Source organism: Montipora capricornis, chromosome 4 (genome assembly GCF_036669925.1).
Source record: "Montipora capricornis isolate CH-2021 chromosome 4, ASM3666992v2, whole genome shotgun sequence".
Classification (NCBI taxonomy): Eukaryota; Metazoa; Cnidaria; class Anthozoa; order Scleractinia; family Acroporidae; genus Montipora; species Montipora capricornis.
The window spans coordinates 54,793,500-54,820,999 of NC_090886.1; the positions used below are offsets into that span (position 1 = coordinate 54,793,500).

General features: G+C 39.9%; 1 protein-coding gene across 1 annotated transcript in view; it reads left to right on the forward strand.

The window, feature by feature from the left end:
* The window catches only part of LOC138047539 (intraflagellar transport protein 172 homolog), a 41,925-nt gene that overhangs the window by 5,108 nt on the left and 9,317 nt on the right, over window positions 1-27,500 (forward strand). Inside the window, exons 5-45 of the mRNA XM_068894430.1 lie at window positions 365-433; window positions 933-1,012; window positions 1,346-1,433; window positions 2,335-2,437; window positions 3,582-3,690; window positions 5,230-5,353; window positions 5,433-5,528; window positions 5,636-5,698; window positions 6,179-6,277; window positions 6,379-6,432; window positions 7,170-7,273; window positions 7,387-7,472; window positions 7,977-8,041; window positions 8,162-8,209; window positions 8,318-8,485; window positions 11,346-11,482; window positions 11,566-11,758; window positions 11,860-12,030; window positions 12,708-12,788; window positions 14,339-14,434; window positions 14,790-14,861; window positions 15,283-15,361; window positions 15,711-15,831; window positions 17,042-17,137; window positions 17,677-17,725; window positions 17,805-17,894; window positions 18,133-18,230; window positions 18,807-18,867; window positions 19,376-19,450; window positions 20,217-20,333; window positions 20,918-20,984; window positions 21,130-21,205; window positions 21,782-21,940; window positions 22,256-22,343; window positions 23,195-23,287; window positions 23,793-23,849; window positions 24,236-24,288; window positions 25,069-25,204; window positions 25,726-25,821; window positions 26,171-26,280; window positions 26,646-26,709. Of these exons, the coding sequence (XP_068750531.1) occupies window positions 365-433; window positions 933-1,012; window positions 1,346-1,433; window positions 2,335-2,437; window positions 3,582-3,690; window positions 5,230-5,353; window positions 5,433-5,528; window positions 5,636-5,698; window positions 6,179-6,277; window positions 6,379-6,432; window positions 7,170-7,273; window positions 7,387-7,472; window positions 7,977-8,041; window positions 8,162-8,209; window positions 8,318-8,485; window positions 11,346-11,482; window positions 11,566-11,758; window positions 11,860-12,030; window positions 12,708-12,788; window positions 14,339-14,434; window positions 14,790-14,861; window positions 15,283-15,361; window positions 15,711-15,831; window positions 17,042-17,137; window positions 17,677-17,725; window positions 17,805-17,894; window positions 18,133-18,230; window positions 18,807-18,867; window positions 19,376-19,450; window positions 20,217-20,333; window positions 20,918-20,984; window positions 21,130-21,205; window positions 21,782-21,940; window positions 22,256-22,343; window positions 23,195-23,287; window positions 23,793-23,849; window positions 24,236-24,288; window positions 25,069-25,204; window positions 25,726-25,821; window positions 26,171-26,280; window positions 26,646-26,709 (3,891 nt within the window). The remainder of the gene's footprint in view (window positions 1-364; window positions 434-932; window positions 1,013-1,345; window positions 1,434-2,334; window positions 2,438-3,581; window positions 3,691-5,229; window positions 5,354-5,432; window positions 5,529-5,635; window positions 5,699-6,178; window positions 6,278-6,378; window positions 6,433-7,169; window positions 7,274-7,386; window positions 7,473-7,976; window positions 8,042-8,161; window positions 8,210-8,317; window positions 8,486-11,345; window positions 11,483-11,565; window positions 11,759-11,859; window positions 12,031-12,707; window positions 12,789-14,338; window positions 14,435-14,789; window positions 14,862-15,282; window positions 15,362-15,710; window positions 15,832-17,041; window positions 17,138-17,676; window positions 17,726-17,804; window positions 17,895-18,132; window positions 18,231-18,806; window positions 18,868-19,375; window positions 19,451-20,216; window positions 20,334-20,917; window positions 20,985-21,129; window positions 21,206-21,781; window positions 21,941-22,255; window positions 22,344-23,194; window positions 23,288-23,792; window positions 23,850-24,235; window positions 24,289-25,068; window positions 25,205-25,725; window positions 25,822-26,170; window positions 26,281-26,645; window positions 26,710-27,500) is intronic.

A 27,500-nucleotide genomic window follows, 5' to 3' on the forward strand; every position in this document is an offset into this window, starting at 1 on the left:
CTCAAGAAAAAGGCAATGATCAACAACAACGCACTTTCAGTTTGTTGTATGTTTATTCAGTGACATCTTGAGAAGTTTCTTTGAATATTAATTAGGCCTTAGAAAAGTCCAACCCCGGATGTTTCCGTAGATAAGCCGCATCCCCGATGTTTTATTTGAACTTTTAGAAAAAAAGGCGCAGTTTATAAATGGACTTTTACGGTATGCATCTGTTTCATCAAGTTAGGGTCTTTCTCTGTGTACTCTGGTTTTCCTTTCTCATCAAAATCAATATCCCAGCTAGTTACATATGGCTGTTGCGCCATGCTGTGCCTTCATCATCAACAAGATGAAGCAAGGAGTCACTGTGCTGCTTCTGTTTCAGAGTGCTGTGACATGTTTAATATGGCCACCAGAGCAACAAAGCATCATCTTTGGCTTGGCAGATGGAAAGGTGTGTTCGTAAAGACTGGCGCAATACCAGATCTTCTTTTCATGCTTATAATTATTAGCATTTTTTTTTAGAATATATCAAGATAGGAATAATATTGTATCTTAACCCAGGCACCCCAGGGCTCCCCCAGTTGACAAGTAAAATTATCTGGCATTAGACAGAAGTCAGTGGGTTAATAAGCTCTCTAGGAGAGAAGACAATGATCTGACAAGAATTTCTTTGATGAGTCCTTGGCTAATAGAAATTGATGTTATAATAAGGAATTTCTTAATTTCCTCACACGTTTGTCTAAAATTTTCGGAAAACTTTATTTTCCAAATCCTATGAGTGGCATCAGCCATGCATCTGTACTCTCATAAAGTGCACAGTCACTGTTTTAACCAATCAGAGCATGAGTTATATCTATAGAAAGTTTATTATGAAAGGAAATAAAGAGAAGGTAGTAGTGATATACTGGTATTGTCCACATAATAAGCTTGTCCTTTTAATATACATGTAGGTTCGCATTGCTAACCTGAAAACCAACAAATCAACAACTCTTTATGGAACTGACAACTTCGTTGTTTCACTGGCTGCAAAGTAAGTATTCTGACTGATGATGCCATTTAATGAAACCTAATAAGGTTGATAGCAAAGAAAGTGGGTATTCAGCAGCAATGTCCAGCTGTCTTTGGTATAATAAAAATGCCATCAGAAATCAGTGGACAAAACAAGACTGGTGAAAATTAATGGTGAAATGATTTTAAAATCAAAGCTAGAAAAGTCATGTTATCTTACTCAGACGGAATAAGTCTGACTAAGAGACTTAATAATCTTAAATACCATGCAACCATTTTATTCACACAAACTTGCAGCTATTTTGATATTAGTTGATGCAGTTAATATTTTCTTTGTAATGTTATTTTTTGGTAGTGTTTCTGGGAAAGGAATCCTGTCTGGTCATATTGATGGTGCCATTGTTAGATACTTTTTTGATGATGAAGGGACAGGCCTGTCACAGGTATGGGTTAGGGTTAATAATTATTATGATATTATTAACATCTTGTGAAAGATGTTGGAAGATTGGTCGGTAGTGCATTTGAATAGTAATCTGGGTCAGTTACTAGAAGCTGGCTCAGCACGTACACGTACTTGTCCTGTTTTAAGTGTGATAAAAAAAAACTACCGGTATGTGTTAATTGTCAATGTAAATACCACCTTTACGTGCAGTACACCTGCTGCTCTTTCTGTGCTTTGGTTACCTTTGTCATAGAGAGGTTGACGCACTTGTGTAACAAAAATGATTTCCTGCTGGAGAATCTGCATTTGATGGTTTGTCAGATGTCAAATACAATGCCTTGTCTGTTGCTGTGTTAAATGTCTTTGTGCATTTATGCAAACATATTTCACCATTTTCACAGCACGATTTTGCTTTAAATGAGGTGTACAACGCATCGAAAACAGCAGTCTTTTGACCCACATCTGAGCAAGTGAGAGGCATGCATGGATCTATCTCTAAGATGACATCTCCAACTGTTTTTCAATGCAAAAATTATTTTAAATGTGACAATACGCAGGAGTTCGACATCATTTCGGTCATAGACCTTAGTAGCAGTAGGCCTCTCATGAGCTTGGCCTTCATTCAGACAAAAGTCTGCCAATGTTGTCTATTTTAAGCAATCTGTCAGAAGCGAATCCCCTTTATTAAAGGTAATGCAAGATATTAATAATATTAATTAAACATTGCAGATACTCAGTTTTGAGGTTAATTAGAGGCACTGAAAAACAGCCAAACTTCACAAAGAGCTATGTTTTAAGGCTCAGAGTTTGCATGCTATCAAATTATTCAGTTTATTAGTTGTACCATTCAAATGATTGTCCTAAATAATTTGCATCTCATTTACTGTATTTATTACTTGTAGGGTCAGATTTGTAAACATTCCTGCTCCCCGTATGCTCTTTGCTGGGGCTCATCAATTGTGGCTGCTGGGTGTGATAAGAGGATTATTGCTTATGGAAAAGAAGGTGAGATGATCATTGTATATGTAAAGTAGTCAGTTAAAGATAGCTCACCACCATAATGTGGGAGGGGGGGTTAGGGTATTCCCAGAAAAATTGGGTGGGGGTGTGCGGCCCACTTCCCGAAACCCTAATTGCCCCATTTCAGACCAAAATCTGTGATTTTCCCTACCCTATTTCAGACCTGACCAAAAATTTGATACCCTATTTCAGACCTATTTTCAGACCTATTTCACCTGTTACATGGTTGGCATAATAATTTGAGAAGGGCTTTTGTTGATGGTCTTATCACTTCATGATGAAGAAGTAGCTTCTTTTAAAAACATACTCAATTCAAGACTTGAGTGCACAAACCATGCCATATTTGATAATTTCAGTCCAAAATGGTCAAAATCCATACCCTCTTTCAGTCCAAAATGGCTAAAAAAACCATACCCTTTGCCCCCCCCCCCCCCCCCTCCCCCACCTCCTTCTCCTGGGCAATTATACCAGCTGAAAGAGAGCTAATTTTTGCAAATGAAATCACACAAATTTTAGGTACAATGAGGTACACAGTCTAAAAGAACTGACTGCAAATTATTTTAATAGACTGTGTAGCTGTCAGGGTTTTTTTTCTCAGCAATATCATGAAGTACATGCATGTCAGCAGCCTTCTCTGCAAATATTCCCTTTCATTGTTTTTACAAATGTCCTGCTCAAGACACAGTTTTCAATATTTTTAGCAATCACCAGATAGTGAAAGGTGGTATCCAAGGGGGATGGGCAGAAGCAGATAGACACTTCTGACCGCTGTATAATTCTTCATATCATAATGAAAGCCAAAGTCAACATTGTTTTATCGTCAGTCCAAGACATTTTCGGAGCTCTGGAAAAGTATGCTTAATCACATTTACTGCAGTTTCAAACATTCACAGCTGCAATATCTGAGGAGTAATATGATGTCCTTCATCTTGTGTTTCTGTCTTAAGGTGATTGACATCATTTTTTCAATGAATATCAATAGAAATATTTTGTCCACTTGCTAGAAATTTATGCATGCATGTGAGGAATCTCAGGGCCATAAATATAGAAATAATTATGTGTACTTTGAATGAATAACATTGATAATACTACTGATATCATTAAATTGCTGGTTTCATATTTGTTCTAGGGAGGATTTTACAGAATTTTGACTACACCAGGGATGATGAGGAAAAAGAGTTCACTGTGGCAATTTGTAGCCCCAGTGGCCAATCTGTAGTGGTTGGTAGTTACAACAGGTGAACTTTATATTGCTCACTGATCACTAGAAACCACTTTATTCCAAATTTTACCTTCATTATACAGACATTTTAAAGCCTGCGTGCAGATGGCTAATTTGAAGGTACTTACAATGTTGCACTTCAAATTCATTGTCTGCACAGGGCATTACTAAACCCCAAAACAGTGAAACGAAGCACCAATTTGAAAACACCATGAACTCACCATGCATTGAATACTAACCAACAAAGGTTGGATTTGAGATTAAATGTCGTTTTAGGGCTAAAACGTTATTGCTTCTAATTCATTGAGATTAAGATTACGATTCAGATTAAGACTGAGATAAGGAGCAACAATGTTTTAGGCCTAGAATGATATTTAATCTCAAATCCAACTTTTGTCGGTTAGTATTCAATATATGGTTGGGTCATACATGGCGTTTTGGTGCTTCGTTTCGGTGTTACAGTGTTTTGTTTTTTCACTGTTTCATTGTTTAGTAATGTTCGTCTGCACGCGGGCTAATATTTTATTAAGTGTTTTTAATAAACAGCAAATTCTTGGTTCTGTAACCTGTTTTTTCTTCCTTTTCTGCAAATGTTTGAATCATTATTTCTCAGCAAAATTAAAACATAGGGGCTTTATAAGTGTAAGGAGTAACGATTGCACAGTTGGTTTGGAGCTCGACCTTCCGTGCATGAGGTCCTGAGTTTGATCCCTAGTGACCTCAAATGGTTGCTTCGACTTCTTTCCATTCTGTGTAGCTTCAGGTAGCTTTAATTACCCTTAAAACAGAGCACTGATGGACAGAGGGGGGTAAAATGAGTGCACTGTCAGCTTCCTGGGAAAATACCCTCTAGAGGGTAAAAGAACTTCCAACGTTAAATGAGGGTTACCTTTACCTTAACCTATAATAATTATTGAGACTATTGGCTTTAAGTTAATATTAAGTTGTATCGTGATCTTCTTATAGTTTTGCCTATGAGTGAGCCGTCAATATTTCGTGGTATTGACATCTCAGTTTTGCAACCTGTGATTGGTTCTAATGTTGAAATTGACGTCGTTGCACTGAATTGGGTTGCTGAGGTACGCAAACAAATACGTTTCGCAGGTAGAAAGAATTGAAATTTCGATCAGGTGCGGGTTGATTAGTTTACAGTTTTATTGATCCTTATAAATGATGGATCGCGATACAAAACTAATTGTGATTTTGAGATGGCAATACCACATTATATTGACTGCGTTGGGAGAAAATATATTTCATATTGGGCTCCGTCGCTTCGCGACTCCGCCCAATATGGAATATATTTTCTCCCAACTGGCCGTCAATATAATGTGGTATTGCCGTCTCAAAATCGCAATTTGTTTTTAAGAAGTTTTTCACATTTTGGTCAACTCAAAACATAATGTCCTCTTTAACCCTTTCCCTCAAAGAGTGGCTTTCTGTTTATTGCTGTCTAACAGTTTTAGTCATCAATAGGAGTCCCTCAGAAGCAAAATTAATGTTCAGTTGTTAAAACTTTGTGCCTGTCTGTTAATAATTTCATTTTTGTTTTGTATAGGCTGCGAGTGTTTAACTGGAGTCCAAGAAAAGGTTCTTGGGATGAATCAAAACTGAAAGAAATTCCCAACCTGTACACAATCACTGCCATGGCTTGGAAGAGGGATGGATCTAGACTGGTTGCAGTATGTATCTTCCCTTGCAAAGTGTGGCCAGTGAAAACTTATCATTAAAGAAGCTGTGACTTTACCTGTTTTTTTACAGGGTACCCTGTGTGGTGGTGTGGAACTCTTTGACTGTTGCTTGAGAAGATCAGTTTACAAAAACAAGTTTGAGATGACTTATGTGGGACTCAGTCAGGTTAGCCATTGAAATGTGTTGTTGACAACTAAAATTATTTACATTTTGTACTCTTCATGAAACTGGCAATTCAACTGTTAACCAAGTTATTCCTTTGTATTTTACAGGTCATAGTGAAGAACTTATCATCTGGAACTCGTGTTGTTCTGAAATCTCACTATGGTTATGAGGTGATGTTCTCTGTTAATACCAGATTTTAATAAAAAGTCATATTTCAACATCTCTGAGTTTCCTGTAAGTATCCATTTTTTAACCTGAGGCTAATAATATTGTGACAAAAGGAATTGTTACAAACTACATGTGTTAAGTCGTTTCTGAATCATTGCTTGTTGATAGTTCCACCAGCTCCTAAGCTGGTAGATTAAGAAGAGGAAGAAGTTGTTAGACAGTGGACATTTTGTGTGTACAATTCTTAAAGTTCAAAGGGCTGCTTTCTGTCTGTTGATGATGATCTTCATTTTTTTTTTGTAGTAGCCATCAATCATAAATTCAGTGTTCACGTTTAGGGGCGGGTTTTGATGACATCAAAATCCTTCCAATTTGATATAGGTTTGAAAATTATGACCTCATGACCTTATGACCTTTTGGAAACCCTCCCTCTAGAACTCTAATTCAATAAAATTGACTCTTTATCCGTTTTATTTGCAAAGATTGATAAAGTCAGCATAATGGGTAAGGACAGATATCTTGTGGCTTACACAACAGACACTCTTCTGGTTGGTGACCTGTCACACAATAAACTAAGTGAGGTAATTATAACTCAGGATTACGTAAGGAAATAACTCTTTTTTCCAAAATGTCTAGGATGTTATGAAATAGCTGACAGAGGTATTTTTATTTTATTTTTTAGGTACCCTGGCAAGGAACAGGTGGAAACGAAAAGTTCTTTTTTGAAAATGAAAACGTATGTCCCTAATAGTTTAATTTTGTATCCGTTGATAATCAACAAGGAAAGCCAAGTTTACCTGGTGGTGACTGAAAATTAGAGAATTTTCCTGAAATGGCCGGATTACCAGAATAATTTTGGGAAACCTTTCTTATGAAGGAAATGAATTTGAAATGATGGTTTGCATTATCGGGCTTCACATTGTTCTACCAACTGGTCTGTCAAGACATGTTGGTGTTGGTGAATTGTTTAAGAGGTGAAGTATATGAAAGTACCTGAACACTAGAGCCCATTTTGGGATGTACTTTTTTGCACACTTCCTTGCTCAACTACCACATGTAACCAAGTTGTTGCAGTTGCACATTTGTAGCTTGCTTGATATCATCTTGATTAAAGTCAAGTGTGACCAGTTGTTTTGAAATTTGAACTGAGTATTCAAATCTGCATGCCAATTTTGAACTTTGCTCTCAAGGTTCTATTTTAAGCGTTTGATGAATTATTGTTCAGTTGTTGTGCATTTTTTGCAGTAACGTTCAGAAAAATCTTAAGGTTCCATTCAAATCTCGGAGGCTCTAAAGAAGAATTAAAATGTTTATAATTTTCAGTCTTGTGGATACAGTGGTTACATGTGACAATTAGCTTGACTGTAAATGTAACTGGCACACTGTCAGCTGTTTTCCTGTCCAGTCAAGAAAATACTCTCTTTCTCTAAGAGCAGAACGCTGTGACAAAGGTGACAACTTTTTTGTCATCAGGTGTGCATGGTATTCAATGCAGGTGAGCTGTCTCTGATTGAATATGGAAACAATGAGATTCTTGGTACAGTAAGAACTGAGTTTATGAACCCTCACTTGATCAGGTAAGGCAGTTACTGTATTTTCTTTTTAGCTTAAGTTTGTATAGAAGGAAAAAATGATGATTCATTAAAATTGAACGTGACAATTACCATTAAGTGTTTCATTTTTCTTGAAGTGTCCGCTTGAATGAAAGGAAACAAAGAGGTGTAGAGAACAACAAAAAGATGGCTTACCTTGTGGATCTCAAGACCATCACTGTTGGTAAGCTTTACAACTAATACCAATTTCTGTCATCCAAAAATGTAATATCTAAATATCCTATACAATAGCATCCTTAACAAGAACATTGAGGATCATTTAGCTTAAGGAGAATAAACCTTACCAATCTTGGAAATAAATTTTTAAAACCCTTTGCAAAGTCATCACCAGAATCCTCAAAGATTATTTGCCACTTCCAGTTCTTGGACTCCATCAATTTGATCACTGTTGTTAGTGATTTAGATGGCCTCACTGATCAGTGCTTATGCTGAATAAGGTCTAACAGTATTGAATGTGAGAGACTGCCTTTGGTTTTAAGTTGTCATTCAACAAGACTTGAAAGTCTTACTAATAATTGAAATTACAGAGGAAGCATTTTCTCCCCAGTTGTTTTTAGACATCGGGTGTTGATCTGGTCAATTGAGCCAACTCGTCTGTTGTCTTTCTGAGATCGTTAACACAGAAATGTTTTCACCATCAATAACTTGACTTTGTTTCTCTCATCAGTGGATATGGTTACTGGGCTTAACATTGCAACAGTGAATCATGACTCCAGGATTGACTGGTTGGAGGTGAGCAATGTGTTATTTAATACCTGTGTTTTAAGGTGTTCTTTTATCATTCTTTCCTTGCACATTCAGCACTAGGTCTTGAGACAGAACTAATGAAAACTAATTTGTTATTCTTTTAAGCTCAATGAAACTGGAAGGACCCTACTATTTCGTGACAAGAAATTGAAGGTATTCTAATTTATTTGGTATAAGTTTTTGCAGAAAACGAACTTTGTACCATGTGTGTTTTTTGTTTCATTTGGGTTTCTCTCATCTATTCCAATGATTATATTTTAGCTCCATCTCCTGGATGTGGATACAGAAGTTCGTACAACAATCCTCAACTACTGTACATATGTGCAGTGGGTTCCACTTAGTGATGTGGTAGTAGCACAAAACAGAGGCAACCTTTGTGTGTGGTACAACATCGACTCACCCGAAAGGGTTACCATGTTTCCTATTAAGGTAGGCAAACACACATGTGCAGTGTAACTTAAATGAAACCTTGCAGTAATCTACCTTACTTACAAAATGTAGTAATAGTCATCTGAAATTTGAAACAAGGATACCTTGGAAGGAGACGATTGCTCTCCATACAAAGGGGCACAATAAATGATAGCGTAAATGGTAGTGTAACTGCTTCCAAATTTGGAGCCCACTGCCACACAGATGGGAGGCAACTTGCGATCTCACCTTGCTGCCTCCTTGCCCCCAAAGCTCTGTAGAAATGTCAACTTTATATGAAAGAGTGTTTTATATTATTTGTTTCTATTTTTACCGTTAACTTTAAAGACCATCTTAGATGACACCAGTGAAACTTCAAAAGAAAAAACCCTAACACCTTGATTTACTTAGGGAAAGATCAGCGCAGTTAATGAACCAACCTTAAAGCAGTTGTTATAAAGAAGCTTGTCAGTGTTCAAAACCGAAAGGATTTTTTTGATTTAATAATTAAAACACCATGCCAATATTTTGGAGGGTAGGTGCCGTAAAGGTAGCAATGGAGGAGACAGCACTCTCCTCAGCAGCAAGGAGGTCACCATGGCAACCGAGCCACAGTCCACCTCCCAAGGGTAATCACCAAGCAAGCGGGTGCTTGGAGAAAGGAGGGACTGTGGACCAAAGGCCATGGGACCATCCTTACGCAAAAAAATAACCCCAAGCACCAATACCCGCAACCCCAGCAAGACAGGTGGGGCAAAGCAGCAGGCCAAGCCTGACAAGGCAGACGCACTGACTGCTACATGCAGTTGCAACGACAATGGCAGTATACAAAGGGCAAGGCAAATGCAGCCGGCCAACGTCTTCTGTTGCAATATCAGTAATACCACAGGCAATATGCAGTGACAGCAAATACTGAAGGGCAAAACTGCTCATCAGCAGGGATGGTGGCATGATCATATTGCAGCACCACAGGCAAATGCAAAAAAAAAAGCAATACTTACCCACTACAAAAGCCAGTTACCAGATGAATAAGATAAACTGGCAGACCTATGGGGCAGCAACTTCTTTGTCTTTTTGTTGGCCAAGGCACGATGATTACATGAGCAGAATATCAGATCGCAAGGCGTGATGCACAAGCTGGAGCGCACAAGATAGCAAAACTGACAGAGAGAACTTACCAAAAGCCAGAGTCATTGTGACAGCAAGGAGGTCGCTTGAGCAAGGGCCTCCGAAGGAGTTCTAATGTACAGTTTATAGGCATGAAAATTAAACAACTGGACATTGATGCTGGACCAATCTGTGAGTCGGGCGGCGGCCGCATGTTCGCGAAAGGCTCTGTCGTGAGCCAGCCAGGCGTTGCCTTGAAATTGGCGGCGGTACGTGCACAAAATCAAGAGTTTATAAAGTGTTGAACCGCGCCATCTCGAAGGAAAATGAGTCGCAAGTATTAGCGAAAAGATGGAAAAGGCTTCCGACCAAGCTAAGATATCGTCGATTTTTCCGCTGGGGACGCTTGGTAGAAGACAAGATGATTCTACAGTCGAAAAGCAGCTGAGGCTCAGACTCACTTTCCCTAAAATTGACAAAGAGAAGTTTGGCGAGATCGATAAACTTTCCAGTGACGATCTGTGAAACTATTTTGTGAGGAACCGGTGAGACTCCAGGCCAGATAATGAATGGCTGCTGAAAGGATGGCGAAACCAATGGGGCTGACAAACCAAGTGAAAAAGATGAAGCACATGGTGCAAACTAAGCAACGACATTGTTGGTGCGGCAAATGTATTAACACAAGACGGAACCAAAACAGGCCTACCTGAGCCAGGAGAGGCTGGTAATTGTGCGCTAGGACTAGTAGAGGCCACTGACAAGCTGGGGTCCGGCAAACAAAAACTGGATGTAGGCCCCGGAGGCGCAGTAGCCGGCAAAGATAAAGCCGCAGACTGATCACTAAGGCGCCCAGAGTTGAGGAGCGGGCGAATTGCGCTGACGGTTGAAGCAGTTAAACTATCCAAAGACAAACCAGAGGCAGAAGATGAACTGACCACGAAATTAACTAAGCCTGCTGAAGAAGAACTTGACGCTGGAAGTTCTGGACTGACGGGAGAAAGATCCGAGTTTGAGTTTGCTGGATCAGAAGCCATGTCAAAATAAGTGCTCAAACTGTTGCGAGTTGTGCGTTATGGAGGCATAAACCCACTAAGAGCGAAGAAAACACGAGGTAGCGCTGTCCTTCTGAAGGAAATAAGCGTGGGAACCAAAGAATAATCAATTTCCCGGAGGCGTAAAGAAGCAAGCAAGCGAAAAAGCATCTCAAGCCAAAGCACATGGCAATGCCCCTGCAAACCTCCCTGGAACCCCCCCCCCCCCCCCCCAAGTATCCCAGGCAACACCGCTGCATTGGCTTGGTTTTAACTTTGCCTAAATTATATTTAGCCTCATTCAATAATAATTGAGCACTTGAGTTCTTTCATTAAATGCAGTGGGCTGTGGCTTAACAAATCATATTAGATTCATATTTGCATTTGAAAAAACATGACTTTCGTGTATATTATTTCAGAGAAATCCAAACTGGCTTTCAGAGGGCTGTATATCATATGCTTTGTATTCTCTGTGAAATACAATCTTGTGATCTTTTCATAATCAATTCTGTTTCCCAATTGCTCAAACATTGAAGTTGAAGGGTTATAATAGCGATGATCATGTAATGCAACTTCTGGTTCCCAAAATATTATTCTCTCCAATAATAACTTTCCCTCAGTTTAATCTTGGTAAGCTAAAGGTCACTAATTTTGATAACAAAGGGACAGGAATTATGCACGCTTTTGTCTTTTAAGAGGAGAGTTTAAAGTGAACGGTTAAAAAGTTGAAACTACTTTTGCAGGGAGATATTGTTGACCTGGAACGAACTGATGGTAAGACAGAAGTCTTAGTGAATGAGGGTGTTACGACGATCTCATACACCTTGGATGAAGGCTTGATTGAGTTTGGAACAGCTGTTGATGATGGTGATTTTCCAAGGTACACAGTCAATGGTAGATTATTTTACATGTAGAGTTACCAATTTTGCTCATTGATTCTATGCTTTTTGTGTCTCTATACAGGGCTGTTGCATTTCTGGAAAGCTTAGAAATGTCCTTGGAAACAGAGGCAATGTGGAAGACACTGAGTCGCCTCGCTCTGGAGGCAAGACAGTTGCACATTGCAGAGCGTTGTTTTGCTGCACTGGGTGATGTGTCCAAATCAAAGTCTTTGCGACAGATTAACAAGGTAGCAGAACAAAGTGCAGAAGAAATGGTAAGCTATTTAAAAATTTATCCAGATGACATCTCATTTTCCTGTTTGTTGTTTCCCTTCATTTATGATTTTACTGGTTGATTGTTAAATACTTGTTACAGGGAGGAGATGGTACAAACCATGTTCGTGTACGAGCCAAGCTGGCAGTACTTGATAAGAACTTTAAAATGGCGGAGAGCATTCTGCTGGAACATGGATATGTGGATGAAGCAATTGAAATGTACCAGGAGCTGCACAAATGGGATGAGGCCATTGCTGTTGCTGATGCAAAGGTGGGTTGGGTGGTAGTGGTCAAACCATTTAATTGCAGTAAGAAGACAGATTGAGGGGAAGAAAGCCCGGGAAGAAAGTCACTATTTCAGACTCTTCAAATTGCTTGAACCATTATAAAATATTTTGAGTTTCATTTTTTGCATTGTTCTGTATTGACATCTCTGGCATTTAGGACAGACTTTGTATATGCCTTCTTTATAGTCTCTTGAAGTAAGTTCTTATTTCTAAGGGGGGAAGGGCTTGATGTCTACCCGACCAACTGCAAATGATATCACGTTTTTCATCAACAATTTCACTGCCTTAAAACAGAAGCGAAGTGAACTTTCAGGAAAGCGTGATGTTTTGCCTACAACGGGATGGGATACAATTCGAAAAATAATTTTATTCTCCTTCTTTTGACACTACGTGTGAGGCGCGGTATCCGGGGACATTGTGTTGTGTTCTTGGGCAAGACACTTTACTCTCACGGTGCCTCTCTCCACCCAGGTGTATAAATGGGTACCGGCGAATTTACTGCTGGGGGTAACCCTGCAATGGTCTGGCATCCCATCCAGGGGGGAGTAGAAATACTCCTAGTCGACCTAGTCGCTTCATGCTACAGAAACCGGAGATAGGCGCCGGCCTGATGGGCCTTCTAGGCTCGTAGCAGACTTTACCTTACCTCTTTTGACACCAGGGCCATCCTGAGCTGGAGAACTTGCGAGCCGCTCATTACCAGTGGCTCTCAGAGACTGCCCAAGAGGAAAAGGCTGGTGAGGTAAGTTGACACCACTACGAACGAAGACTTCTATGCTAAACAACTTAATGGAACATTGTGTCCAGGTCCTTAAGAGTTTTCTGAAACGATAATGCTGGTCTGTTTTCTGATAATGAAAATTTGGTTTTATCAAAAGAGTTGATAAAGGTTGAATTACAACCGTGTTCAAAAGATTTGGAAAGCTGACGTTTCGAGCGTTAGCCCTTCGTCAGAGCAATGTTTCACTCACTCTCCCACCGACGCAGCACCACAGTTTCTTTAGAAACTAGAAAATTGTTTTCTGGTAATGACAGTAACTAAATGGTCAAAGGTATGTTTCATTTTCCTTCTGGGGTTATGTTCCTTCCTTTGAAATATTCTGACATAGGAACATCCAGTTCAAATCAGAATAAGTGGTAGAGGAAAAAAACCCAAAGTAAAGAAAGTTTGAAATAAATCTTTTATGAACCAAATAAAACTAAGAACAATTTTACAATGACTGCAAAGTTCTCGCACGCTCATTGGCTAATTTTTATTGTCAATGAGCGGACAGACACATAAATTTATAATTTATGCGATAATGTTGCGATATTGCTTACGTCAGATTGAAGTTTCTCGCATTTTTGTCCCACGTTCTTCTCGTTTTTGGACTTAATTTTGATCCCTCTGCCTGACATCAATTTGTTAAATCGAAGTCCCTGAGGGTTTCAAACACATCACTAACCTCGTTTTCTTGGTCCGTGCGGTAAGTCACGGATCTTCGTTTTTATCGCGAAGCGCTTGGGCCATGAATCAACGGGAAAAACTCGGTCCGTAACTTACAGTACGGATCTCGAACTCGGTTATTAAGAGGTATTTATTTAAGTGTCAAGTGTATTTAGCGCTAAGGCACTAATTGGGGAAATCAAACAATGCATAATATTATGAAATCAAATCATTTTTGAGTATGGGGGGCACCGGTGTCACAGCAGAGTTGGACCCCTTCCCCCCCCCGCTAGCGAGTTTAGTTCCCGGGGGTCCAAATACGCTAGCGGGTTTGTACCGAGGGGTCCAAATCCGCTAACGGATTTTTACCGGGGGTTCCAAATCTAGGTGGGGGTCTAAATTCTCTGGGACACCGGAGTACCTGGAGAAAAACCTCTCGCTGCAGATTAGAGAACCTACAAACTCAACTCACATACGACACCGTGTCTGGGAATCGAACTCGGGCTGCATTGCTGGGAGACGATCGCGAGTGCTTATCCTTGCTGCCTCTGGGTGACCTTTCTAACTGCCAAAAACTGCAAAAATGTCACTTCCAAAAAGGTAAAGGACTACTTTTCCCTGGATGCGAAACTTTTAGGTGATGTTTTACTAAACAATTCTATAGCAGTTTGGGAACTTAGAACCGAAATTCTTAGAGCAGTTTGACTCTCCCGAACATATATTTCACGGGAAGATTATCGTTGGGTGCCACTGTTCATCAGACATCTGGTTAGTTTAACCGAACTTTTCTTAACATTTCTTTCCCTCCCCCCCCCCCCCCCTTCCTATTTGTAACCCCTTTTTATCATTTGATATGCTTATTTCAGGTCAAAGAGAGAGAAGGCAACTACAGTGAGGCAATCAATTTGTACCTGAAGGCTGGTTTGCCTGCTAAGGCTGCAAGACTGGCCATGACTAGGGAGGTAAGTGACTTATACGGCTGTCAAGTGGCCTGGAATTGCTATGATGGATTGATTGAAGTCCCCTTATTTCTTGGGTGAGAATGTCAAGGCAACCAAGCGAGAGTTGACCAGTCATTCACCTTCTGTGGAGAGGCCTACTCGCGTACTCGACATCGTTCTTAACGGAATTGAATAAAATGGAGAGTGCAACTAGTCTAAGATTAGTATGCGTGAAATGGAGAACAAAACGACGGCTCCTTGATATTCAGTGTCACCAAAAGCTTTTTACCAAAGAAATGAAGAATGTTAATTACCAAAAACAAAGAAATACAAAGATAGAATAAAATAAATGTGTCATGACTTTGTTTCTTCCCAGGAGCTTATAAATTCTTCAGAATTACTAGAAAGAATTGCAGCCTCGCTACTTAAGGGAGGATTGTACGAACAGGCAAGTGTCTTTCACAGTTTCTAATTATGATTTAGTAGTCGTGAGGAAGGCCCCGAAGCCAAGCAGACAAATCACTATCACACTTCAACTATTTACGGTATTCAAAGGATTGTTATTACATGTCCAGTCTCACCGGATGCAGTAACACAGAATAAAACTGGAAGACTGGAAGACGCCTCCTACCAGAGAACGTCTGAAAGTGGGTGGCCTTGAGAAGTGCAATACAAAAACCTGGCAATAAAAAAAGATGTAACAAGTTTAAGAGTGAAGAACATTTAAGATGGAGAGAACCCGTTAGGGTTTGGGTTAATGCCAATGTCTCTGGATATTTTGGGGGGCGGGGGCGGGCGGATTAGGGTTAAAAGCATTGCTTTTTTTACCTTGGAATGGAAGGGCTGAACAGTGTTATTCTTTTTGCAAGGCGGGAGAGCTTTATGAGAAAGTTGGGAAGAATGACAAAGCCATGGAGTCATATCGCAAGGGAAACGCTTACAGGAGAGGTGAGAGCAATAATTTTGTGCCATGTTTGTTTAACAAAATAACTTGTATGTTGTAGTTTTAGGTATATCGCTTCGACTGCCAACTGAAAAAGACAACTTTGCCAAAGATGTGGAATTCTTTTTTCCATTTATTTTGTGTCTTCTCGGTCACGAGTATAGTTTTTTTTAATTCACCGGCTTTGACCAGTGTTTGTGAAAAAAATATGTTAAATAATTATGTGTCTTACATGTATAGCTGTGTTGAAATGAGAGAGTAATAAAACTTTGAGCAAATAATAGCTTGGTCATATGGCGTATTTATGAATCTATGACTACAATTAAATTGACTTTTCTCTTTTTGTTTTTAAAGCTGTGGAGCTTTCCCGTGTAGCGTTTCCTCGAGAGGTGGTCAAACTAGAGGAGGCCTGGGGTGACTATCTGGTGTCTCAAAAGCAACTGGATGCCGCTATCAATCACTATATCGAGGCTGGGTGAGCAGCATGCAATCGAGGCTTGGTTGTTTTGTAAAGTGCGTTATTCCATAGGGGCTTTAACGAGGTTTACTATAGCACTTTCCGAATTTGTACTAGGGAAGTAATAAATTTGCCCTACCAGGTGATACGTGGACAATTAAGGCCCATTTAAGCGTTTTCAGCATTTGCTTCAACTTTCATTCAACACTCTGTTCAACGAAATGTTGGGTGCATTTGAACAGGTCAGTTAACATTGTTAAGGACGGTGCCTACTAATTCAAACGTATTTTTGCCCCGGTTTATGATTATGCAGGAAATGTAGATCTTAACAAGTGTTATTGATATCCAAAAAGAAAATTGGGGGTAACCACGCATATTTCAAAGATAATTGATGAAGAAAGCTTTAAAATACAAAGCAATGTACGGCGTTCTTTCTCAAATTGAAACTTAATTATCTCTCAAAAATGCATGGTTACCCCCAATTTTCTTTTTGGATACCAAGAGTAATTACTAAGATCTACTTTCTCCGGATAGTTTTAAACCGCGCAAAAATATCACTGTATTGGTAAGCATCACCGACAGGAAACCAGAGTATATCGAGATGCGCAGAACCTATGTGTAGTAACAATAGTAGGCACCGTCCTTAAAAGGGTAAAAATGTTGAATGCGTGTTGAATCAATTATAAACTGATTTAAAATTTCACTCAACATCGATTCAACATTTCCTTTGTTTTTGAAAATGTTGGATGGATTTGATGCCGTTTAAATAGTTCGATTTGTAGAACACGCGTGCTCACATCTGGCCGTAAATCTGGACGGGAGAGTCTGGTTTCTTTTTCCTGTTTCCTTGCAATCAAAGTGTTGGCTCAATTGTTGGCGCGATGTTGGAACAATTTGAAAGACCTCGAGCTCTGCACAACTTTTTTTTTTTGCTTCCGACATCTGCCCAACATCCGTTTAACTTTGTTGAATGCATGTTAAAGCAAAAGTTGAAACTGTTTAAATGGGCCTTTAAATGAGCTAATCATAGAGGAAGGCGATTTCGTGCAGCAAAAGGCAAGTGCGGGAAAACAGGTGCAAGTATCAATCACAATTGGTCACGCGTTGACTTCTCATTGGATGAAAATGTGGCGCGGGATTGCAGTTTAAGCCAATAATTGCTCCTCGTTGTAAAGCTTGTGATACTTTCGTCAGCCAATTTTAGAAGACACCTTAATGTTATTTTTAGATGCTCTATCAAAGCTATTGAAGCAGCCATTCAAGCTCGGCAATGGAACAAAGCGGTGCAGATTGTGGAGTTACAGGATGACAACGTGGCCGAAAGGTCAGTCAGAACGAAAGGCACTCACACTTGAATTATGCCTTTTGAGAACATTGTTTTCAAGTAATCTAGTCAAAATGGATCCGGTATTGGCCTGCGCAGTGGGGATGGACAGTGTTTAAGATTGCTTTTCTTACCACTTTATATCAAGTTATTTTCCTCTCAATCCACGTAAATAAATCGTCACACTTGGGTTGTTAGAAAATTCAGGTAATGAAGGTGTCGAACACCCCTAATAGGGTAAACGTCGAGCATGCGCAGTCCCTAGGCCTCATTCATCGCTAAGTTACTCGCTCCTCCTCGAATCCAAATTTTACGCGGCCATTTTTTTCTGGGTGCGTGTCCTCTAGTCGCACTCAACCGACCTAAATGATCGACGAAAGAGGAACTGCTCGCAGTCTACAAAAAGGGTGAGAGATAAATTATTGTCAGGGTGTCAGCTGGTCTGTTACAACATGCATAGCGGATATATCCTGGACGAAGAATAGTGCATGCACATGATGACTGTTTTTCATGCAACTTATTAGCTGCAATTATTGCAGGTATTACCACCACATTGCTCAACACTACTCTCAAGTTCAAGAGTATAAGGTAAGAGATCCTTTGGTGAAAAGAATCATGATCGTTATCATAGCATACTCAAACTGTGGAGTTCCCCTTCGTTTTTCAGCTTGCCGAGAAGTATTTTGTAAAGGGAGGAGACCCAAGGGCCGCTATTGAAATGTACACTAAGGCGAACATGTACGAAGCTGCTCATAAGGTAATCCACTCGCACTGTCAGGTGATTTTCTTTAGCTCTAGATTGGTTTTCCTTTTCTTCGGAAATCACTTCAGTCATGCGCAGACATTCAAAGAGCCAATTATGACGTGGAGTCGACGTAGAGCAGATGCACCGGAAAACACTGTGCAGAGTGATGCAGAATAAAAGCAATTGCGCAACTACTGTAAGTCAGATCAATGCGGAAGGTGAAATAACCTGAGCTCTCCTTGTTTTGCAGCTTGCAGTTCAATGCATGACGCAAGAGGAAGTGGCTGTAATCTACATATCGCAAGCTCAAGAGCTGGAGGCGCAAGGCAAATATAAAGAAGCAGAAAGGTAATTAAAGCGAGTTTCAATCGAGTCTCGTAAAACCGAAACTAAAGTAATTACTTTGGCCAATCAAAAAGGAGGGAGACAATCCAGTAAACCAATCAAAACTCGAAGTAATTACACGTAGCCGACAGAAAGCGCGGGAAAATGTGCACGCGCGAGCCACGATTGGTTTTGGTTTCACTTCTGATTGGTGGCAAAAGTGGCGCGAGAACTTTGAGCCAATCACTGAGTGAAGTAATGCAAAATCAAAGCAATTCGCAAATTACTTTCGACACTCAATTGAAAACCGTTCTATATGTGAAACGTCTTCAGTGGCATAACACGTATCTCGTCTCTCTCCGTGCATAATTTATCTCATTCTTTTCCCTACTGCAGGAAAAAACCCGCGAATGCATTTTAGGTTAACCCATGTTTCAGTGAAAAAAACACCCTGTGTTTCTCCTCGAGCGTTTTCTGAAGTTCATACCCAGTGTTTAATTAATAAAAACTCGTTGACACCTGCTGTTAATCTTTTTTTTCCTTGTCCTTTTCTGAGATCGTTAGGGTGTGTAAATTGGTTTAAAAATTGTACTTTTTTAGATTGTACGTCACAGTAGATGAGCCCGACCTAGCCATCAACATGTACAAGAAATTGCGGCAGGTAATTTGTTTAAATCGCCTTTGCCAAGTCTGTCTGGTTAGGGATTGAGATCTATTTATCAACGGTGAGACTGAGAAACTCAGAAATATCGGAATGCTCCGAACAGGAATCAAAGCTATGACCATCCGATTATCAGTTCTCATAATTCTGGTTGTCTGGATGAATAAATTTCACACATCTCTGATAAATTAAAATGGCCTACTACAGTTTTTCAAAGAAAAAGATCAAGATTTTGAAATGTGTGAAATTAAAGGAACAGGTTGTCTCTTCTGAAGTGTTAGTCACTGCAGTTGATGTAAAATGTAATTTTACATAACAAATAAACGCAAATCAGGGGAAAATGCTAAATATAGTAAACCACCTTAACCAATGCACTCGTCCAAACAGGAAACGTCCAAAAAGGATCGGAAAAAATGTTGCGTTAAGTGAGGGGTTTGTATCGGGAAACTAACCCTAAATCCTTAAAAATATATCCATACTAAATGATTTTTGCTTTAACTGTGGTTAGTTTGACAACATGATCAGACTTGTGGCGATACATCACGAAGATCTCCTTGCAGACACTCACATACACTTGGCAAAGGTAAAGACTTTTTGTTACATATATCTGATCTCTTAGAAATCCAGGCATTCAATTGTACGTTTGGTGGTACATGTTTGTCTTCTACTGAGTAAGCCTTACCAGGTGAATATCTGGTACTTGTAGTCAAGAATATATAAAATATTCATGAATATAAAATGCCTATATAAAATATCGATAAGCACCGAACTTTTTAAAACTTACTACATGGGACGTGAAAGTAAATTTTCGGTTTGAAGGGAAGATTCTTCACAGTGCTTATTTGACGGATCTATGAACGCAAATAAGAGCTGCTTATTTTCATATTTCCGCCAGGAAGGTGGGAGGGGTGGGGGGTAGGGTTCGCCACAATTAACGAACGACCTGCGAATTTTTAAATGATCTCTTCTCCAACGACGGACGGTTGCTCCCTATCCCAGAGGAAAACTGGAATATGAAAACCTTGTTCTGTATATTGGGTGGTCATGTGGTTAATTTGCGCCCAACATATCAATACTCAAGAAGGGCAAAACACATTATTGTGCACTAAATTGTTGCAAAAGGTTTTTTCAAAGTTTTTGTTTCCTCGAACTTCCGAATGTTTTTATAAACGTAGGTCTTTGGGTTCTTTCTAGTATGAGAACAAATCATGAAATTGGATAAATACGTTGTCGTCGAACGTCAGTTTTTAGCGAGATTATCCCTCGGGCGTACGGGTCTCGGGACGAATATGGCTTGAAACCTCCGTTCTTTGTACTTATCTCTGTGTTGCTTTTGTGTTGTTTTATAGGAACTGGAAGGTGAGGGCCAGTTACGTCAGGCAGAGCATCATTTCTTGGAAGCGAGGGACTGGAAAGCAGCGGTTAACATGTACAGAAATCAAGACATGTGGGAGGAGGCCTATAGAGTTAGTTTGAGCTGAATGGCGTGGACCAATAACAACGCTCTTTTATGTCACACTTCTTTTAATCCGAGAGGAAACTTTCTTTGTGTTTATAAGAACTTCGGGAATACATCCTACTAGGCTTAAAATAATAGGAAAGGAGCTTTATGCTATCGACTTCCTGTGGCCAGAGAGCCTTACAACATCGTCACTAAAGCATGGAGAGCTACACTCGACTGGTGAAGACGTTGTGATAATGTCGAAATATTGCTGTTTAAACACGAATTGCTCTGAGTTGGTAGTGTTTTTTTTTGGTCATGGGGTTGTTTCCACAGTTTCAATGAAACCGGTTTGTCTGCGTCCTTTTCCGAAATGATTGGGTGGTCTAACCATTTGCATGTATCATTACAAGGCGGGACCATTTGTCCGAATGATTCGACCTCCTACTTGGCAACCCAGTGCTTCAAATAATTGCGAGAACTGTTGTGCTGAGAAGTGACTGAATTGTTTTATCTGATAGTTTTCCTATTTTTGTCAAAACCAACGTGAAACAATGACCTCACCTTGCCCTCGTTCTGCACGCTTATTTTCCTCGTTTTATCCTGTAGGTCGCCAAACAGCATGGCAGCCAAAACGCGTCAAAGCAAGTAGCGTATTTGTGGGCTAAGAGTCTAGGTAAGCTCAAGATCAAATTTTTGGTGGAAATAAGAACAAGGTGACATATTTAGACAATCTGACTCATAGCCTTGCAGTCTTCCGTTTTTTTTTTAATCGTAAAAAGAAAATTAATTCTGAACACTTTTCCTGGTGCTATTTTTAGGAGGAGACTCAGCAGTAAAGTTGTTACAAAAGTTTGGTTTGTTGGAGTCGGCTATAGATTACGCCGCAGAAAACTGGTAAGATGTGCATCGACTAGAAGCAATTTCAAGTTGTATCTTGTTTCTTTAGGAAATGAGATTTCAGATTGGAGTCCCTCTGAATTTGGTGTTCAAATTTCGTTTCTGAGAGTATTCTCTTAGAGTGGAGAACGTGGAATAGTTGAATACCGGTAAAAATGTGCCCCTAGACTGAAAACCTTTCATGAAGTTCCTTCAGGCCATTCAGCATGTTCAGATTTACGTTAAGGAACCACCAGCAGTGACTCGCAGTCCTATTTGGTTTTACGACACTCATTTGAAAAGCGCTCTATAGAGCGGTTTTTAATCGAGTGTCGTAAAACCAAATCTAAAGTAATTACTTTAGCCAATTAAAAAGGAGGGAGGAAATCCAGTAAACCAATCAGAACTCGAAGTAATTACACGCAGCCGACACAAAGCGCGGAAAAATGTGCACGCGCGAGCCACGATTGGTTGAAAAAGTGGCGCGAGAACTTTGAACCAATCACCGAGTGAAGTGATGCAAAACCAGAGTAATTCGCTAATTACTTTTGACACTCAGTTGAAAACTGCTCTGTTATCTTTATTTTATTTCAGTGCTTTTGAGTTTGCGTTTGATTTATCGCGCACCGCCATGAAGTCAAAGCTTCCCGACATTCACCTGAAATACGCCATGTTCCTGGAGGACGAGGGGAAGTTTAGCGAAGCCGAGAAAGAGTTTATCCAAGCTGGCAAGTCCAAAGAAGCTGTCTTAATGTAAGTTTGATTAGGACCAGAAACCCATAAGGGTTGAAACGTGTGACGGCCCCTTGTGTGCTGGGAACCACGCTTCTGAATATTCAATTTGCTAAGTACCATATTTGGAACAACAAGAGCGAGGGCTTCCAAATATGGTACTTAGCACTGAAACATTCAACCAATCAGTTCGCACTGAATATTCGGAAGCTGTGAACGCGCGTTACACGTTTCAACCCTTATGGGTTTCTGTTAGGACCTAACAGGAGATCTTATTTGTTGACGAATACCGGAAAATGTCGGTTTCATTTTCATTTCTTCTCCATGCTATTGTAGGTATGTTCACAACCAAGACTGGGACAGCGCTCAGCGTGTAGCAGAGGAAAATGACCCTGATAGTGTAACGGACGTGTTAGTTGGACAGGTAATTCTGTGGGCTTTTTATAGTTATTTGCTAACAACAGAAGTTAGAATGGGAATTGTTGCGCCATTAGTTAACTCCGTATAACTCTACCCCCTGTATTTTACGCATAGGTGCCTATTGAATTAAAGAGGCTAGGTCACGCAATTTTAGGCGATTTCAGCACTGATCGAATGGTCATAGAATTAACTAAAATATCAAAATAACTGTTCAAAACTATAGAAGAACTCTAACAAAACACAGGGAAGCCAAGAAGGGACATGGATGGACAAAACTGGTCATTGACCATCTCCCAACGTCAGTGGCTTCATAGCTCAGTTGGTTAGAGCGTCGCACCGGAATCGCGAGGTCACGGGTTCAAACCCAGTTGAAGTCCTGAATTTTTCAGGCTTCTCTACGCAATTGTAAAAATTGCGTTCATAACTGCGAAGATCATAGCTTCACTTGAAAATTAAACAAAATTACCTAAAATAGCGTGACCTAGCCCCTTTAACTAGATGTCTTCGATTGGTTGATAAGCGGTAGCAGATAAGAAGGACTCAAGTTTCGCTTAGATTGTAAGCGGATAATTTACTCAACTGACGCCTTCTGAGAAGCCAGTAATCCAACAACTGATATCTTTTAGGACTCGGCCTCCTAAATTAGGAAAATCCCCACCGACAGGGGCTCTAACTTGGGTGACATTGGGTTCGCGTTCATTACAACAATGATCCGAACTTATCAGTCGGAAATATAGCCTCTGGGAAGAAGATGGCTTAAATCTTCCGTTTTTATCATTGATAATCCTAACATCTTTCGTTAGCGCCTGATTTTTCTCCCTTACCTCCACCCATGTTTAACTGTTTTCTTGGCAGGCTCGTGTTGCATTTGATAAGAAGGAATTTCAGAAAGCAGAGACGTTCCTTTTGCGTGCTCAGAGACCAGAACTTTCCGCACGTTATTACAAAGTGAGTACACAATTCAACTTTTGGTGTAAAAATTCCTGGGCCCCCGTTCTGTGATAAAGTTTTAACCCAGCAGAAGGTGCACAGGTTTTAATCCTGGGCGAAGAGAGAACATTTTTCAACACTCGTGACCGAACTTGACGCTCTCTGTTTCGAGATTAGCGAGACTGAAAACTATAGCCCTCTCGCAAGACTTCTCGCGAGAGGGGTTCGCGGAAGATTAGTGTTCTTCTCTTGTGCGGACAATATCGTGCAATCCCCGATCACTTCCGTCTCGCGAAATGGTGATTTGATGCATTGACTTATTCCTGTGTTTATACCGCAGTGTTTACAAAATTTGTGAAATTTACACTGGGACACGAGAATAACTTTTCAAACATAATGCGCTTTTGTACCATATTTACGTATATCATGTTCCGGAAAAGTTCTGAGGTAGGATACCACTGTGATACCTTGGTGGTTTTCTCACCTTAAGATATTTTTCTCCTTTTGTTTTTTTTTTTAACAGGAAGCTGGTATGTGGACCGATGCCCTACGTGTTGTGAAAGAATACCTTCCCCATAAGGTATGTACCGATACTTAACTAAGCTGCAGTTAAGAATGCTGGACCTTGTTATGTGGCACCGCGTTCCGAATTAATATAGAACATATAGTAAGAAAATATTTGACTTGGGTGGGAATCGAACCTTCGATCTCTGTATGGATACTTAATACCGATACCAAGACCTGTGTATCGATACTTAACCAAGCTGCTGGACCTTAGCTTTTTTTGTCATCACAGAAGCAAGATATTAGAAAGGAGAAAAATCTTCGACAATGGTGAGAATCGAACCCACGACCTCTAAATAAGATCATTGCGGCCGCAAATCTGGATTAAAGATGCCGTATTATGCGATAACTTGTATGATTAAAAGTTATTGTATTAAATTGTCATTTTCTTTACTCCAATAGTTGCAACAGTGGCAAGATGAATATGACAGAGAGGTTATGTCCAAGGGCAACAGGTAACTTCCTTTTGATGATCAAGAACGCTTTTATATGAAACTGAGGAGTAAAAAAAGTCACGAATTTCACGAGAGAACACCCTCAGAGTAACCATCGCCACTGTTTAAAAATTATTTCAATAGTAGTCCTACTCCTCTTTTGGAAATGTTTTTGTTTGAGTTCGTAAACGCGAGGACAAAATTTCTCTGCCTTGTGAGGATACTCACTTGACTAGTTTATAAAACAGAGATAATTAAATTAGAGGTTAACTATCATTAGAGTTATTTCAGTAGAGTTATGACTTAGAGTTAGAGTTAACGACTTCCAAAATCCTTAATTCAAGATTTTGGCCATTATGGCCATTATGTGATTGTTTTGGTAAATAATCTGCACCTTTTCTAGTGGCCATTATGTGATTGTTTTGTTTTTGCTTCAGGATTTTAGAAACTTAACTCTAACTCTACGACATAACTCTATGAAAATAACTCTAAGAATAGCTGTCCCCATTAAATTACAACATTAATTAAATTACAAAATTACAAAATTACACAGAGATAATTAAATTGGAAGAAAGTACATGTAGCCGACACAAGGTGCCAAGGTGCATGTGATTGTTTTGTTTTTGCTTTTGATTGGTTGAAAAACAAGGTGCGCGAGATCTTTGGTCCAATCATACAACAGAAGTGTTATTTTAAAACCAAAGCAGTTTCTTATGTACCTTCGACATTCAAGGAAAACCTCAAGTTTGGATTGTATGTGTCTCAAAGAACGGGACTTGAATGAATTTTCTTCCTCCTCAGGGGTGCAGAGTCGCTATTGAATCAAGGGATTGAGTGGGAAAAGAAAGGAGAATACAACCGGGCGATTGATATGTACACGAAGATTACACCCAATATGACCACCGACCACGATCTCGTAGAAGGTGCTATGGTGAAGGTGGGTACAAGCTACATAGCTCCGATGAAGTTAGCCCATTACCTCATTTTCAAAACCTGGTCAAACCTTGGAAAAATGTTGTCTCCCTGTTGAGCCATATTTCTGTTCCTTCTTGTAGTAATGAGCAACCCTGCGTTCAGATTAGCCCTTGCTATCTGCAGGCCAGAGAAGATGTATCTCTTACGTAAAAGAAAAAAGTGAAATTGTTGTTGTTGTTGTTAGTTACATCATCTTTAATTCGGTCCACGTGGCATGACGTTGCCAGTAAAGAGTTGTTTAGAACGTGCACCGGCCCACAAGCTTTCTTTGGCTCGTTGGTACAAGCGCAATCCAAACATGTTATCGAAATTTCATTGGTTTGGAAACCTTCGGGTTTTTTTTTTTCAGTTATTTGCGCGTAGTTGCTCATAACGTCATCATTTCAATGTTTCTTCAAAGATTTCGTTCAGCATCTCTTTTAGCTTACTCAAAATCATTTTTTCCTGTTTGATCTACCTTCTCTCCCTTCATATTATTTTCAGGCTGTGGAGTTAGCGATGAAGTTTGTTAGTGATCGTGCCTACGATGTAGCGAGGGTAGCCTGTGCAAGACTTGCTGAAATCAAGTGCTATGAACAGGTTTGTCGGCTTTCAAGCAAACGAATGACGTTTTGATTGCGATGGCATATAGTCAAGTTGAAGGGGAAGTTTCGAGGGAATTTGGACCGTCATGAAGACAATCTAGAGAGCGTCGTAATTGAAAAGAACAACCCTAGGTCCGGCCCAACAGATTTTAAAAACTGTAGATACCAACAGAAGTCAAGCTGTCCTTTTTTGTGAGAAATCTATTTTAGGTAACTCGGTTTTATTGCCAAACAAGTCTCGACAGTTCAGTCACATGGGAAGTACATAATGGAAGCTATAACTGACCTTTCCACTCTAGTTTTATCTGTCGCTAATTAAAATAACTTTATGTTTATAATTCTAGGCTGGTGAGCTTTATCTTGGTGTAGAGATGGTCAAAGAAGCCATAGATGTTTACATTCAGGGTGAACTGTGGCCCAAAGCTAAGAGATGTGCTGCTGAGATGGCACCAAAGTGAGTCTATTTTTTTAAATGCAAATCCCCTTCGCCAGTCATTTCTTCTTCAGTGCACCTTCCGTCGTCTCAGGCCGCAAAGGATATGACCCTAAGTCGGTCAGGGGAATGGATCGACGGATGGGGACTTTTTTCACGATACGACTTTTTTTATTCAGAATTTCTGCACAAAGTTTTCATTTCTCTATCATTTGGTTTTGTTGGGAGGGTCACATTTTGGGTGGTTACTGAGGAATTTCTCAGTCATGTACGGTTTTCGCCAACCTTCAAAACTAGAATGGTGCATCCTCAAAGGAGTCCCAATTGGGCATTTGTTTGTTTCATCACATGTACGTTGTGACGTTACTGATTCTTGTCTCTCTTAGGTATGAACAGTACGTGGAAGACGCATACGTTGCGTTCTTAAAACAAAAAGGACAAGCTGAACAGGTCTGTAAGACTTACAACTCACCGACATTTTTAAATATGTAAGGGTTAAAAGGCGCGGTCGATGAGTTGTTTAATTTTTGAAGGTAGAAACGAAACTTTAATCACCCTGCTAGCAGAGCCTTTCTTTTGCTTACTCGATTTTGGCGTTCTCGAGAAAGACTCTGCATGAGTCGAGTAAGATCTTTATTGAGCATTCGCTGCATGTTGCCAGGATACAATTTCGAACCCAGGCTTAAGTGCTTGGCTTCGAGCAGATCTCGCCGCTATCTTAATTTTTCACGGTACAGAGGGCTCAATTATAATAATCGGTTTTATCACTAAACGGATGCTTACACCGGAAAAACGGGTTTGACGAAAGAAAGCAAGATTGACTAGTCCAGAAGTTCGGGCTGCGGCGGCTTCAAAGTGTTGACGCGATTCAGGCAGAGCCTCCTTTTCTCCTCCTCAGTGAAGAAAAAGAAAAAAAAGGAGGCTCTACTCGCAGGGTGAACTTCGATCAGCTGCACAAGTTACATAAGTTTAATTCAAGATAAAATTGAATTACAAAAATACATATCTGTAATCACAAATACTCAATGACATGGAGCCTTTAAAAAAATGATGTATGTTTTTGAGAATAGTGATCTTTTCTATCTGTCTAGTAACGTGTAATGTAGCAGTTGTAATGTCTGTATTTTCATTAAGAGAAAAGCTGCGCATGCACACGTAAATGTGACATTTTAACAAAAATGAAGTCAAAGACGGACGGGCTAATGCAGCTGCTATTGTTGTAGTTTCCAAACAAATTTCCA